Consider the following 16,886-nt stretch of genomic DNA (forward strand, 5'->3'; position numbering starts at 1 on the left):
AAATAACCGGCAATTTAATCCATAAAAGCAACAGCTAAGAACGTGCGACGGATCTGTAAAATCCCTCTCCACTCCCCATAGGTATGTCCTACACTGCACTGTGTCCCTAGAATGCAAATGAAGGACATCAGACCGATGGGGCCAACAGAAAGGTATTGTTTCACAAACAACTTTGAGGAAATAGATGGAGGAAAGAAGTCACATAAAATACCTGATCACCTGACCTAAGAGAAAGCATTGTACAGAAACAATTACAAGGTGGTTTTTAAAAGGCCAGTTATCTAATAATAGCCTTCCTTATAGCATCAACAAGGAACTAAAGATCCAAAATAAACATAGCTAGGAGATAGCGTGGTCTCCTGGCCAAAAAATGTCTTCTCCTGGCACCTAGCAATTTCTACCTCTTTTTGTACACTTCTTGCAGTGCAGTGTACAACCTGCACAACATGCTGGGAAGTTTTAAATCCAACACACGTGCTCGAGTGTTACATCATAGCATGCCCGTTGGTAAAGCTGGAAGATTCCAGGCTTGGAAGAATGAGGGGGAGCACGGATGCTGCATCACCGGAGGAGTGTACAATAGAGGGCATAGACGGCATTCCTTTCATGAAAGTAAAACATTTTTAGGTGTCAGCATCCACCGCCACCCCCCACCTCCCCTTTTACTTACCCGAGCCCTCATTTGATGACGTGGATGTCTGCAGATCTTCTCTCCCCTCGCTTTCAGGTCTCGCTTGCTTTGCTGGGTCACCGGGAGCCATTGGCTCCCACTGCTGTCAATCAAAACCAGTGACAAGGGAGGGGGAGACGTGGCTGAGCCCCCGTCTTAAACAGCAGCGGGACTCCGATGTGAGCACTCAGGAGTGCCCCCATTAGAAGCGGGAACAGGTAAGTATAGACATGTTTGTTATTTATTTTTTACATGTAGCTTTACAATCACTTTAAAGTGTAACTCCACTTTTGTTGTGGAAAAAACAAAAAAAAATAAAAATAAAAAAAAACACACACTGCCCTCTGGGTGATCTATGTACATTGCAATGATTTTAATAAACTGTTGTGGATTCCACCTTTTTGTTATTCTAAAGATACTATGTGCTTCTCTGTGCCTATGTGGGAAAGTGAATGCTCAGGACTACTTGACTTTTCCAATGACTTGCTGCCCCTACTGCACATGCATCCCCTGAGCATGGCATTAAAGCAGAGTGAGTATATTTAGACCCCTTTCACACTGGGGCGTTTTTCAGGCTCTTTAGCGTTAAAAAAAGCGCCTGTAAAGCGCTTGAAAGAAGCCTCATCTGCAGTCTCAATGTGAAAGCCCGAGTGCTTTAAGAGCCCCTTTCACAATGTCAGCGCCCGAAAAACGCTCGTAAAGCGCCGCTTAAACTAGCATCGCTTTACCAGCGTTTTTCGAGCGTTATTGGGGCGCTTTTAACCCCTGCTAGTGGCCAAATAAAGGGTTAAAATCGCCCACAAAACGCTGCTGCCAATAGCGCTTTTCAGGCGTTTTACAGGCGCTTCCCGTTGATTTCAATGGGAAGGGGCGCTTTAGGAGCGTTGTATTCACCGCTCCAAAAGCGCTGCAAAGAAGCTGCTTGCCAGCGCAGCGCCTCTGTGTGAAAGCACTCAGGCTTTTACATTGGGATTGCAGTTGTGGCTTCTTTCAGGCGCTTTTTTTAAAGCTAAAGCGCCTGAAAAACGTTCCAGTGTGAAAGGGATCCCAGTGTGAAAGCATTCGGGCTTTTACATTGGGATTGCAGTTGCAGCTTCTTTCAAGCGCTTTATAGGCGCTTTTTTTTACCGCTAAAGCGCCTGAAAAACACCCGAAAAATGCCCCAGTGTTCAAGGGGTCTTAGTCCCAGCCAGGAACACAGACCTCAGAGAGGCTCCAGGGAGACCCTTCAAGGCAAATGAGCCACCGTATAAGGGGAAAATATACACAGACTTTCAAAAAGGCAGAGTTTGCGCTAAAGACTGCACAAACAAGGGGACAGGAAATAGTGGTTGTATAAGCTATGCTGCTACTTTTATTATTATTTTTCTTTTTTTAATTTTTCATGCAGGGTTCAGTAACACTTGAACATCGATAACACTTTGGCTCACTAGCTCAGTCGACTGAAATTGCAAGCATCTGAAATGCATTTGACTAATTGATCCTTAAAGCATAACTCCACTTTTGTTGAGAAAAAAAAAAAAAACACTCCCTTCTTGGTGATCTCTGTACATTGCAGGGATTTTAACAAACGTTGTTGTAGATTTCTACCTTCAGTTATTCTGAAGAAATCCCTGTGTGTTTTTCTGAGCCCGGGTTCTGAATGAGTCTAATGGGAGTGGTTTTATAATTATCAACCACCTGAAGCAGCTGCAGGGCACTAAGACAGCTGCTGGGCTGCATCACTTTAGACTGATATCCTATTGGGAGTATCTCACCAAAAATGAAATTTTTGTTGCAGAGGATGCCTGAAATCTGGCTTGTATATTAGTGTAGACTTCTGGGAAAATCGTTGAGCCAATCACACAAGAAGGAAATGACGTTGTTGCGGAGCGTACTCTACACATTCTGTGTACAGAACGCCTCCAGGGAGCCATATTGCATTGCATTTTCAGAAAATGTCAGTGGCTGCAGATTGAAAAGGAAAGGTCATTTTTAATAACACTCCATTACAATAGGACTTGTGTTGCAATTGAATACACTATATGATTTTTCCTTTATTTGCTTTGTCCCCTTGAAAGTGGACTTGCCCCTTAAGAAATGGCATGCAGTCATGTATGCGTGGTGCACTTAGATATCGAGTGGCTGCAGGAGATCAGCAGCACTGAGATTCAAAAAAGGATGAAAAAAAAGTGAAATGCCATTCACTATTATCATTAACCGCTTCAGCCCCAGAAGATTTTACCCCCTTCCTGACCAGAGCACTTTTTGCGATTCGGCACTGTGTCGCTTTAACGGACAATTGCACCGCTGCACCCAAACAAAATTGCATCTTTTTTTCCCACAAAATAGAGCTTTCTTTTGGTGGTATTTGATCACCTCTGTGGTTTCTATAAAACCAAAAAAAAAAAAAAGTGACAATTCTGAAAAAAATAAAAAATACGCATTCTTTTTTACATTTTGCTATAATAAATATCCCCCAAAAATATATTTAAAAAAATAGCATCTACAAAATAGGGGATAGTTATATGGCATTTTTTTTTTTTTTTTTTTTTATTAGTAATGGCAACGATCTGTGTTCATGGCGGACACATCAGACATTTCTGAAACAATTTTGGGACCATTGTCATTTATACAGCGATCCGCGCTATAAAAATGCACTGATTACTGTGTAAATTACACTGGCAGTGAAGGGGTTAACCACTAGAGGGAGATGAAGGGGTTAAGTGTGTTCTAGGGAGTGATTTTAACTGTGGCGGGTGGGCTTCAAGTCACATGACAGCAATCACTGCTCCTGATGACAGGTCATGACAAGCCAGAACGGGAAATGCCTTGTTTACATAGGCACTTCCCTGTTCTGAGGCTCCGTGACACGATCAGCGGGAGACCTGTGGGCATCAAGTCCGTCGGTCGCACACCTGCTATTCCCGGCTCTTAAAGGGGACGTACAGGTACAGCCATTTGCCCACTGCTGCCATTGTGTCAACGTATATCAGCGTACAGCAACTGGTTAAAAGACAATAAATCAACTGTAGACAGCCACACTTTCATGAAAAAAACACCACTTTACTGGATTTTAAAAAGGTATTATCAAGCAGTAAACATTTCACGGAGTACTCACAATAAAACAAATAAAAGTTGTGTTGGGCATGAGATGACACAGAGTAGATCAGATTTAGAGAAGATGATCTGGATTCCACATAGTTTTAGAGCATTAAAGGAGTTGTAAAGTCAGTTTTTTAATCTTAATGCCTTCTATGCATTAAGATAAAAAGCCTCCTGCGTGCAGCAGCCCCCCTAATACTTACCTGAGCCCCATCTCTGTCCACGAGTGTCTCGGCCCCTCCCTCCAGAATTGGCTGAGACACAGCAGCGGCGCAATTTGCTCCCGCTGCTGTCAAACTCAATTAGCCAATCAGGGGAGAGAGGGGAGGGGCCAAACTGCAGCTCTATGTTTGAATGGACACCGGGAGCTACGGTTTGGCACGAGTGCCCACATAGCAAGCTGCATGCTGTGGGGGCTCTTAACAGGAGGGAGGGGCCAGGAGAGCCAAAGGAGGACCTGAGAAGAGGAGGATCAGGGCTGCCCTGTGCAAATCCACTGCACAGAAAGAGCAGGTAAGTATAAACATGTTTGTTATTTTAACATAAAAAACAAACAAGACTTTACAAATCACAAACTTACACAAATTTACAAACTTTAAATAGAAGAGACAACCCACTAACCAAAATGTGTTTAAGATATGGGATAGGGTGTTTGGGCAGTTTCACTGGATGTATAACTCGCCCTCGATTTCCTTGATTAATACAAATTAATTTTCACGGGCATGATTACTTCTATTTTACATGTTGAGCGAAAAAGGAAATATTGCAGCTGAGTAGAGAGCCATGACGAGTCGACGTAATCGATTACGTTGACTACGAAAATACTTTGACGTGCGTGAAAGGCATCGACGCGTCACACGTTGCGAGTTGCAGGTACACCCCCACCGCGGCTTTCAGCGTGGTGCTTCTCTTCCACACACGATCACTGCTACCTGTCCCCTATCCTCCTCCAGTCCCCATCTGTCCTTCTCCATACTGCTCCGTGTCTCCCTCTCTCCTCCGTTCATCTGTCCCCCTCTCTTCTCCATGTCCCCCTCCATGCGGCTCCATCTCTCCCTCTCTTCTCCGTGTCCCCCTCTATGCTGCTGTCCCCCTCTCTCTTCTCCGTGTCCCCCTCCCTGAATCTGTCCCCCTCTCTTCTCCATGTCCCCCTCCATGCTGCTCCGTCTCTCCCTCTCTTCTCCGTGCCCCCCCCTCCCTGCATCTGTCCCCCTCTCTTCTCCCCCTCCGTGCTGCCGCCTGCCTCGGTATCTCAGGATGGAGTGGAGGTAGAAGCCGGTAAACCCGGCTCCTTCGTTTTCAGAATGGACAGAGTCCGTGACCACTGACTCTGTACATTCACATAACTGAAACATTGTAACCTCCTGTGATTACGATGTCTCAGTTAATGAATGGAGAGGAGCAGCCGTCTTCCCTCCATTCATTATCAGTGCAGCAGAGGCTACAGAGAAAGGGACTGGGGAATCTGTGTCCCTAGTCCCTTTCCCTGTCTCAAATGGGAGATGTCAGAGGTCTGTTAAGACCCCTGATATCTCACCATAGACCCCCAACAGGGCTGAAAAAAAAATAAAAAATCAAAAAATAATAAAAGAAATTGTAAGAAATAATTGAAATAAATAAATACAATAAAAAAAAAAAAACACCACACTGTCTCCACACCCCCCTTAAAAAAAGCATTGTAAATAATAAAAATAAAATTATAAACATTCGTGAACTTCTGAAGAGAAAAAAAAAAAAAACGGAACATAAAAAAAGGTAAGATAAAAGAATATAACTACATACATATATACAGTGGGGATCGAAAGTTTGGGTACCCTAGTTAATGTGTATTAATGTGCATAACTAAGCCAAGGAAAGATGGAAAAATCTCCAAATGGCATCAAATTACAGATTAGACATTCTTATAATATGTCAAAAAAAGTTAGATTGCATTTCCATCATTTACACTTTCAAAATGAGAGAAAACAAAAAGACTAAGTTAGACTTACCGGTGACGGTATTTCTAAGAGCCTTTCAGGACAACCCCGGAGAGAGTGTAGCTCCACCTTGTAATTAGGAAACACATGCCCACTTTAAAAACACCTCCTCTTCCTCCATGGCTTCAGTTATTGTGGCCTTCCGACGCTGGAAAACAAAGCACAGAAAGCACAACACCATGGTAGAACTTAATACATTTACTAAGCATAACCTAGGGAGGGAAGTAACGGTTGTCCTGAAAGGCTCTTAGAAATACCGTCACCGGTAAGTCTAACTTAGTCTTTCTCAAATCGCCTTTCAGGACAACCCCGGAGAGGATAACCGAGAAACTTACCCTAGGGCGGGACTACTGCCTGCAGTACCTTCCTGCTGAAGGCCTGATCTGCTGCAGACAGTAGATCTAACCGGTAGTGCCAGAGAAATGTCGAATAACTGGACCAAGTGGCAGCCTTGCAGATTTGTTCAGGCGTTGCACCGGCCCTTTCAGCCCAGGAAACTGCCGTGGATCTAGTAGAGTGGGCAGCAATACCTGAGGGAGGTATTTCTCCTTTTGCTTTATAGGCTTCTGTTATAGCCAACTTAAGCCACCTACCCAGCGTACTTTTAGAAGCTTTCTCTCCCTTGCGTGATCCAGAAAATATCACGAAGAGGGCGTTTGATTTTCTAAAATCTTTAGTAACTTTCAGAAACTGTAATAGACACCTTCTCACATCCAATGTGTGAAAAACTTCCTCTCCTGCATTTGCTGGGGTTGCAGAGAATGTAGGTAACACTATTTCCTGCGATCGATGGAAAGCTGAGGATACTTTCGGTAGGAATGCTGGATCCGTCCTCAGTACCACCCTGTCCTGATAAATTCTAAGGAAGGGTTCTGTAATAGCTAGAGCTTGGAGCTCGCTGACTCTCCTGGCCGAGGTGATGGCCACCAAAAAGATTGTTTTTAAAACCACCTTCTGTAAAGAAGCTTCCTGTAAGGGTTCAAACGGTGCTCCCGAGAGACCCTGTAAAACTGTAGACAAATCCCAACTGGGAAAGTCTTTAAGGGCTACTGGTCTTTGCAAGAGCCCTAAAAAAAAATCTAGAAATTAAAGTTTCTTTAGATAAAGTCTTTTCAAAGAAAACTTCAGGGTACTGGCTGCGAGACCCTTCTCCATTCCTTCATGGAGAAACTCCAAGACGGACACCGTGCTCTTGACCTTGAGTTCTCTAGAACTGCACCAGGAGTTGAACTTTTTCCAGACCTTCATGTAAATTGCCTGTGTAACTGCCTTCCTACTAGACAGCAGGGTCTTTACTACTTTATCTGAGAGACCTTTGGCTTTTAATAGGTCCTCCTCAGAAACCAGGCGGTTAGCTGTAGGAGTTCCACCTCTGGATGACTTACTGCCCCTGGGATAACAGATCTTTTCTGAGTGGTAACCTCCATGGGGGCTTCGAGGCTAGGTTTCGAAGACCCGCGAACCAGGGCCTTTTTGGCCAAAAAGGAGTGACTAGTATTAAGTCTGTCCTTTCTTCCCTGAATTTCCTCAGTACTAGTGGAATTAGAGGAAAGGGGGGAAAGGCGTAGCACAGCTGGTAATGCCAGGGGTGAGCCAATGCATCCAACCCTATTGCTGCATCTCCTCGGTGAAGAGAAAAGAATCTGTCCACCTTTGAGTTCTGCTGGCTGGCAAAAAGGTCTACCTGTGGAACCCCCCAGGCCTCGGAGATCATCAGGAACACTTCCTGATTCAGACTCCATTCTGCCTCTAGCAATTTGCGCCTGCTTAGGAGGTCCGCAAACAAATTCTGAGAGCCCTTCAGATGCACTGCCGATAGTGAGGCTGTGTTCTGCTCTGCCCAGGCTAACAACAGATTGGCCAGCTCCATCAAGCTCCTGCTTCTGGTTCCCCCTTGCTTCATAATGTAGGTAACCGCTGTTGTGTTGTCTGACAACACCTGGACATGGTGGCCTCTCAAACTCTGCTGAAAGGCCACTAATCCCAGAAAGATCGCCTTCAACTCCCTCCAGTTGGATGATCTTTGAGCTTCCTGTTTGGACCAGACCCCCTGAGATGTCTGACCATCCAGATGGGCTCCCCAGCCCCAGGCACTTGCGTCTGTAGTAAGGCGCTTGTCCACAGGAAAGGTCCACACCAGGCCCCTTGAGAGGTTTGCCTGGTCTCTCCACCACCAAAGAGCCCTTTTCGTCCTTGACGAAATTTTTAGCTGTTTTTCCAAAGGATCCTGATGGGACCAGCTTGACAGAACCTCCCTCTGAAGGGGTCTGGAATGGAACCTGGCCCACTGAACAGCCGGGATTGCTGCCGTAAGCAGGCCCAGAACTGCCATTGCCGTCCTGACTGAGACTGTCTGGTTGCTCTGTATCCGCTGTACAGCTAGCTGCAACTTTTCCTGTTTTTCCAACGGCAGGAAAACTTTCTGGAGAATCGAATTTAACGTATACCCCAGAAATTTCATTTCCTGTGAGGGGGTCAGGATTGACTTCTCTAGATTTAGAAGCCATCCCAGGCCCTCGAGGTGAGACTGGGCCCTCTGGAGATTGACTAGGACCTGCTCCCTGGAGTCTGCAAAAAACAAAAGGTCGTCCAGGTAAGGGACGACTGGAATCCCTTTCAATTTCAGGGGCTCCAAAGCCTCTGCCATAATCTTCGTAAAGACCCTGGGAGAGGACGAGAGTCCGAACGGCAGAGCCCTGAATTGGAGGTGCCATACCGAACTCCCCACCTTCAATGCCAGGCGCAGGAACTGCTGCGATGCCTGATGAATTGGTATATGAAGGTAGGCATCCCTTAGATCCAGGGATGCCATGAAGCATTCTGGGGTCAACAGCTTTGTGATGGAGAAAATTGTATCCATCCTGAAATGTTTGTACCGAATAAACCTGTTCAGGAATTTCAGATTCAGGATTAGACGGTACTTCCCTGAGGGTTTTTTCACCAGAAAAATATGTGAATAAAAACCCCCGCCCTGCTGGTTTACTGGGACTTGAATCAGAACTTCTTGCTGTATCAGCTCCTGTAACAAAAGCTTCATTGCAGAGGCCTTCTCCTGATCCCTTGGCAATGTTGTCACGTAAAACCTGTTTGGGGGTAGTTCTGAAAACTCCAACCTGTACCCCTGATCGACAACGCTCTTCACGAACAGATTTGAAGACAGCCTGTCCCATTGTTCGCGAAAAGCTGACAGTCTCCCCCCCACTGGGGAGATATTGTCACTTGCTCTTAGGGGACTGCTCTGGGGGAGATCTAAAGAGGACTCCACCCTTGCCTTTGCCCTTCTGTGAACCCCATCTGCTCTTGCGCTCCTGGTCTTTTTTTTTGGACTGCTGAAAAGCACGAAAATTCTGTTTGGCAATCTGCTTTTTCTTAACTGGAAAAGCCTTCTTTTTATCGGCTGTTCTATCCAGCACAGACTCTAAATCGGGACCAAAGAGCAAGTCACCCGAGAAGGGAAGACCACACAGCTTGACCTTAGAAGCAGTGTCCCCAGACCATGTTTTCAGCCAAACTGCTCTCCTGGCTGAATTTACAAGAGCCGAAGACCTAGCGGCCAGTTTAACCGATTCTGCTGATGCATCCGCCATGTATTTGACTGCATTCAGGATCAGTGGAAAGGACTCTAAGAGATCCTTGCGGGGTGTCCCCGCCTCAATATGGCTCTTCAGCTTCTCTACCCAACATTCCAGATTCCTGGCCACTACCGTAGCTGCCATTGCTGGTTTTAGACTGACTGACGCAGCATCCCAAGCCTTTTTAAGGATGGAGTCAGCTTTTTTGTCCATTGGGTCTTTAAGGATCCCCATATCTTCAAAGGCTAGATCCGTTCGTCTGGATACCTGCGAGAAAGCTGCATCGACTCTGGGTTTCTTGTTCCAAACCTCTGAGTCCTTATCTTCGAAGGGAAACCTTCTCTTGAGAGCTTTAGAGAAGAAAGGGGCTTTTTCTGGGTCCTTCCACTCCTTTCTCACCGAGTCTGAGAGGACCCTGTGGACTGGAAAAACTCTCCGTTTTGTTTCGTCCAACCCCTGGTACATTTTGTCATGAACTGACAGTTGTACTTTTTCTTCTTGAATTTCTAGAGTAGTGTAGATTGCTTTAAGAATATCATCTACTTCCTCTAGTGATAGCTTGAATTTGGAGCCCCTGCTATCTTCTTCCTCTTCCTCCTCCTCAGAATCCCTGAAGGAGATGAGAGTACTACCCCCTTCGTCTCCAGACTCTTCAGTTTCCACCTGTCTGGATGACGACGCCCTGGGGCTGGGCGGTAAGTTCTGAGGCTCGGTCTGTGCGGGAGGGTTTTGTATCAGGATGGACCTGACTGAACTCAAGGAGTTTGTCAGCTCTTTAACCGAAGAAAACAAATCCTTATATTGTTGAGATGTTTCCTCTTCCACCAATTCTCTGATACAATTTCTGCACATTGCCTTCTGCCATGAATCTCTGAGGGGGGTCTTGCAAGAAGGACATTTTCTCTGACCTGGTCTAGCTTTTCCTAGTGATTTTTCCTGAAACGACATACAGGTTTAACTCACTAAAAGCTCTCAACAACCAGTTGCTTAACACCAAGCCAGTGCAGAGACCCACCACCAAACAGACCACTAGTGAGACCCCAGAACTAGGCTGCAAAAGGTCAGAGCGAAGTCCACCTCTGACCTGCAGCGACAGGCCCCCAAGAGGGGGGAACAGACAAAGACATAGCCCAACAGTAAAGCAGAGGGTGCCAGTGCACCTTACGTACCTGGGCTGGACCGGTGCTAGGGGCGCCTGTCTCCGCCATAGCTGGCTTACACTCTTCCATCGTTTGAGTGAGGCAGCTATCACAAAGAGCTCTGTCATTTAAAATTTTCCCGGCCGCCGCGTCATCAGGGCCGGCCGGAAGCGGAAGCACGCGGTCACCTGACCCGCCCCATGATCCCTGCGTTCCAGGCGCTTGAACCACGGCGCCACGTCCCCTCAGAGCACCCGCGCGTCACCGTGAACGTCGCCGCCTGGGACCCGGCGCCGAAAAACGGAGCCATGCCGCTGACCTGCAGCGGCCTCCGCCAGCAACAGAGCCCTCCCTGCGCTAACCAGCGTACACCGGGCACCCGACGCCGGCACTCCGAGGGTCCTTACTCCCGTGAGATGGCGGGACCAGGAGCTCCAGGAGTCCTCTCCCCGTGGAGATGCTGCTGGGGGTCAAAAAGAAACAACCTGCAACGAAAGGTAAGCCTTACTCCCCTGCAGAGAGTGTAGCTCTCCCTGGTTCAGGCACATGCTTCCTCCAAGGAGGAAACACAATAACTGAAGCCATGGAGGAAGAGGAGGTGTTTTTAAAGTGGGCATGTGTTTCCTAATTACAAGGTGGAGCTACACTCTCTCCGGGGTTGTCCTGAAAGGCGATTTGAGAAAAATGGCATCTGCAAAGTTTGGGCACCCTGCAGAGTTAATATCTTGTACTGCCCCCTTTGGCAAGTATCACAGCTTGTAAACGCTTTTTGTAGCCAGCCAAGAGTCTTTCAATTCTTGTTTGAGGTCTCTTTGCCCATTCTTCCTTACAAAAGTGTTCCAGTTCTTTGAGATTCCTGGGCTGTCTGTCACGCACTGCTCTTTTAAGGTCTTTCCATAGATTTTCAATAATGTTGAGGTCAGGAGATTGTGAAGGCCATGGCAAAACCTTCAGTTTACGCCTCTTGATGTAATCCCCCGTGGATTTTGAGGTGTGTTTAGGATCATAATCCATTTGTAGAAGCCATCTTCTATTTAACTTAAGCTTTTTCACAGATGGCATCAAGTTACCATCCAAAATTTGCTGAAATTTTATTGAATCCATTTTTCCTTCTACTCGTGAAATGTTCCCTGTGCCACTGGCTGCAATACAACCCCAAAGCATGATTGATCCACCCCCATGCTTAACAGTTGGACAGAAGTTCTTTTCATTAAATTCTGTGCCCTCTCTTTTCCAAACGTACCTTTGCTCATTCCAGCCAAAAAGTTCTATTTTAACCTCATCGGTCCACAGAACTTGTTTCCAAAATGCCTCAGGCTTGTCTACAAGTTCATTTGCAAAGTTCAAATGCTGATTTTTGTGGTGAGGACGTAGAAGAGGTTTTCTTCTGATGACTCTTCCATGAAGACCATATTTGTACAAGTATCTCTTTATAGTGGAATAGTGTACCACAACTCCAGTGTCTGCCAGATCTTTCTGGAGGGATCATGCAGTCAAACGTCGGCTTTGAATTGCTTTTCTCACAATCCTGCGAGCTGTTCTGTCTGATATTTTTCTTGGTCTTCCAGATCTTGCTTTAACTTCCACTGTTCCTGATGACTGCCATTTCTTAATTACATTCCGAACAGAGGATATTGACATCTGAAAACACTTTGCTATCTTCTTATAGCCTTCTCCAGCTTTGTGAGCCTCAACTATTTTCAGTTTCAGTTTTCTAGACAACTGCTTAGAAGAACCCATGGTGCTGATTGTTGGGGCAAGGTCAGATAAGTCTGGCCATTTAAAACCTTTGAGATTGACATCACCTGGTCTTCCCAGACAATGATTGAGAACAATCCATGACACTGGCAGGTCTCAGCTTTGCAAAGGGGGCAGTGCATGCTATAAATTCTGCAGGGTGCCCAAACTTTTGCAGGCGCCTTTTTGTTTTCTGTAATTTTGAAAGTGTAAATGATGGTAATAAAATCTAACTTTTTTTGACATATTATAAGAATGTCTAATCTGTAATTTGATGCCATTTGGAGATTTTTCCATCTTTCCTTGGCTTCGTTATGCACATTAATAAACATTTTTACCTGGGGTGCCCAAACTTTTGATCCCCACTGTATATATATATGTGTGTGTGTGTGTGTGTGTGTGTGTGTGTGTGTGTGTGTGTGTGTGTGTGTGTGTGTGTGTATGTGTGTGTGTGTATGTGTGTGTATGTGTGTGTATGTGTGTGTGTGTGTGTGTGTATGTGTGTGTGTGTGTGTGTGTGTGTGTGTATGTGTGTGTGTGTGTGTGTATGTGTGTGTGTGTGTGTATGTAGTTATATTCTTTTAGCTTACCTTTTTTTTCCCTTTTTCTTATTTACTTATTTTTTGTAAAGTTATCCAAAGGATTAATTAGCTAATCAAAAAAAAGAACACTAGATTAAGTAAAAAAATGTAATAAAAATAATCGTTATAGTCGATGACTAATCGAAAAAAAATAATCGCTAGATTAGTCGACAGACAAAATAATCATTAGTTACATCTCTCAGCTGTAGAGCTGCAACTAAGGGAGGTGGGGAAGGTATACTGAGGCCTGATTCACGCCTATGCAGGTTCATTTTGCAGTTTCCATTACACATTTTTGATCCATTGAAGCAAACCCAGAAAAAAAAAAAAAGTACCTGTCCCTTTCCGTAAAGTGCACAGATGTGAACGTGACCCATAGGAAATCATGTTAAATGAACTGTAGGGTGTTTCTGCAAAACTGAAAAAGCACTAAAAAATGCATAGGTGTGAACCAGAGAGAGTGCAAAATCTGGTGCAGCTCCTCATAGAAACCAATCAGCTTCCAACTTCAGCTTGTTCAATTAAGCTTTGAAAAAAAAAAAATGGAAGCTGATTGGTTTCTTTGCAGAGATGCACCAGATTTTGCATTCTCCAGTTTTAGTAAATCAATCACAATGTACACTTCAGGAATTAAGGCAAAAATGGAGTACAATGCCTCTGGATAAATGTAGGTATGCACAAATTCAGCATTTTATAACTTCACTACCTAAGCCATTATACAAGGGGGGGCAATCTGTTGCCAATGGAGAAGCTATTTGGCCCCCCTGCTGGCAAGCCCCACAGTAAATCTCGGGTGTACCATATACTTGTAAGGGAGGTGAAGCCTGAAATACCCCTGTATTTAGGAAAGTGGGAGCAGAACTTAAGAGGACAACATTTTAATTTATTTTTTTTTAATTGTCAGTTTCTCCACAGTTGACTTGAAAAACGCTAGAAATGTTTTTAGAACTACTGGCGAGATGGTCGGGGACTCCAGCAAAAGCACAACGGTTTAGGACGGATGCCTCCCCTCTATGTTGGAGGGGATGCAATGCACATGGAACCTTTGCACATATGTGGTGAAACTGCCCCAGAATGTTTTCTGGGAAAGAATTGTTTTAATTATCTAAGATATAAAACGGGACAGGAGAGTACTATGGAGCCCTGGAGAGTTTTATTCAACTGTAATGAGGTACCCGTGACCCAATATAAGAGGTCTCTTCTGCCTCATTAAATGCGGCTAAAGGGTTGATCCCCAGGTATTGGTGTTCACATAAAAGTCCCCACTGTGAAGGAATGGCTTCTGAAAGTAAATTGTACATGTAGTATAAAAGAAACGATACATAAATGGGAAGATACTTTGGATAAGTTTGAAGCTATGTGAGAGAAATATGTTAACATTAAGGCCTCATTTAGACTTGCGGTTAGAGGGTCAACCGCCACCCCTTAAAAGGGTTACTAAACCCTTTTTTTTTTTTTTTAATAACAGACATGTCATACTTACCTCCTCTGTGCCGTTATTGTGCACAGAGTGGCCTCGATCCTCCTCTTCTGGGGTCCCTCAGCGGTTTCGGTGGCTCCTCCTCTTCTTGAGTGCCCCGGAGAATCGTTCTCCTTCGGGACAACCATGCAGGCGCTCCCAAGTCCTGCTGCTGTGTCTATTTACACAGAAAGCAGTATACGCATATTATGCCAGAAAAACTATCTTGATTAACTGGAACGCACCTGAGCCACCCCGGATATCAGCGTGGAAAACAATGGTGAATGCCCACCCTCCCACTATACAAGCTGACGTATATGGGTCGCAACTGCCCTAAAAAGTTTCAGAAAATATGGTCGGCGTAGGTGGAGGCCAGGCACCTCACGGTGCAGCTTGAAGATGAAAGGCAATATATTGGCTCCTGTCTCTTCTCCCCCTGTTCCTTCTTGCCCCCCCCCCCCCATAGATGTCCCACGATCTATAATGCAATTAACCCTCCCCTTAGATGGGTGGTTCAAAGGGTAAATTCGATTTTCCTTTGTTCACACCTTTGTTTGGGTTCAATGTTCATATTCCAGATTCAAGAATAAAGGATGATATACTTCCTATATGCAAAATAACTTGTTAGAGGAACTAAATCATTTTTCTGTAATGACTACAGCTATTCACATGTAATCTGATGTCTTTTTCTTAATAAAGATTCCTTCTGTTCCTTCTTAGGGGAGCACAGTGGTGTAGTGGTTAGCACTTTCACCTAGCCGCAATAGGGTCGCTGGTTCAAATCCCGACCACACCATCTGCCTCGAGTTTGCATGTTGTCCATGTGTCTGTGTGGGTTTCCTCCCACACTCCAAAGACATGCTGGAAGGTTAATTAGATCCTGTCGAAAAATTGGCCAAATGTGTATGTTGTATGCGTTTGTAAGCGTGTCGGGACCCCATGGGGCAAAGGACCGTGCTATACCGCAGATGGACACCGGCGGCAAAAGTGCCAAGAGGAGATTCAGTTTGCATAGGTAGCGCTATACAAGTCATTCATTCATTCATTGTTAAATAAAATAAAAAATCTATGCTTAAATCAGAAAAAAATTCTGAACTACTGACTATAGATGAACGTGAATAAGACAAAAATACAGTAAGTGGGAATACATCTATATAAATATTGTGAATTTATCCTTGCTCGCATGCTATGAAGGGCTTTGATTAGGGAGCTAGTATTTGAAACATGGAATAGCTGTATCCAGAGGACCGAGTTTCTTTTTTCTTTTCCCATTCATGGCAAGAGGGTGTTTGCGTTGTTTAGTTAGGATTGATGTGACATTTTAAAAGAAGATAATTAAATACCACATATAAATAAATATAATGTAAAAAAAATCTACATATAGAGCTGAAATTGTTCAGAATGTGTTATACTTCTAGATATGAAACTGTATTTGCATAATGGCCAGTACCAGCCCAGTCAATATTGTAAGATCAATAGAGGGTGAATTACAGAAACAAATAGTAGCATATACAATATAGGTTGGCTATATTTCTTTACCTGTGATCGCACAAAAAGATGGCTCCATAGTCTTGCCGATGTCGAATGACTCTGCCAATGGCCTGGTTTACAGCACGTGAAGCCTGCTGGCGATACCAGTCCTGCCCGGACAAGTACTGTGGAGAGGAAGTACAACACCACTTATCAGATAGCTTATACAATATATTATAATTTATAAAAAAGGGGGACATAGTCACCTTGCCCTATCAGGTTAAAGTGACAGCGTCTGTGCACAGGCAGCCAATCGCTAGGCCCAAGCACTGTCATATGACAAAGACGTGACTTTAATGCTCCCCTTAAGATCTGACACCAGCCAATACTGTTTTTTGTATTGCAACAGGAGGAAGAGCAGTGGATGAGCACTGGCAAGGTGAGTATTAGGAGTAGGTGGAGGGAGATCCTTTGCAATAACTCTCACATATTTCCCTAAATAGGCACGTTGACAAAGTCTCTTTAAATGAGAATTGGTAATTTTTAGATAAAAGGAAATATTTCTATTAAGCTTTTATTACTCTGCATAACCCCATTGGGGAAATCTGACCTCACTTCCTGTCCCTGTGACCTTAAAGCTAGGTTCACATGTACGCGTTCCCTGTGTGCTGCAATTGCATGGGCACAGCCACCCATTCATTGTACCTGCGGGAAAATGCAGGGAAAAAGTCCTGCACCTTTTCAAAACTACAGCTGCGGGAAAACCGCACAGTGTTTTTGCATTACGTGGTTTCGTGCACCCAAACATGCGTTTCAGATGTCTGGGGAGGCAATTAGGAATTAATGGCACCCTGCGCATCTGCTAAAGAGCAGCGTGTTTTGCCTGCAGGTGCTTGCAGGAATGACTGCGACTGCATATGTTGGCTGCATTTGGGATTTAACCTGTTTTTTTTTTTTTATTTAATTTTTTTATAAAAAATGTTTTATTTTTTGCAAATTATATTGGGAATAAACATAAATGGAGTTTGTCACAGCTTTACAACGGATGCTGGGCTTTCTTAGAAGAAAGCATAGCCTACATGGGTCCATATGAGCTATCAGAGGGATGAAGATAGGTTTCCCTCACTAACGTATTCGGCATGTTCTGAACAGTCCTGAACATTGCCTATAATGGGTGATGTGACAGGGTCTCTTAAAG

At 44.6% G+C, this 16,886-nt stretch overlaps 1 protein-coding gene across 1 annotated transcript in view; it reads right to left on the reverse strand.

The window, feature by feature from the left end:
- RTEL1 (regulator of telomere elongation helicase 1) overlaps positions 1-16,886 on the reverse strand; it is a gene marked incomplete at its 5' end in the record, with an annotated part of 273,291 nt that overhangs the window by 160,190 nt on the left and 96,215 nt on the right. The window contains 1 exon segment of the mRNA XM_077460418.1: positions 15,758-15,873. Within this exon segment, the coding sequence (XP_077316544.1) occupies positions 15,758-15,873 (116 nt within the window).

This window comes from Lithobates pipiens, unplaced genomic scaffold, assembly GCF_037356315.1.
Source record: "Lithobates pipiens isolate NorthernLeopardFrog02 unplaced genomic scaffold, aLitPip1_a1.2 Scaffold_28, whole genome shotgun sequence".
Lineage (NCBI taxonomy): Eukaryota > Metazoa > Chordata > Amphibia > Anura > Ranidae > Lithobates > Lithobates pipiens.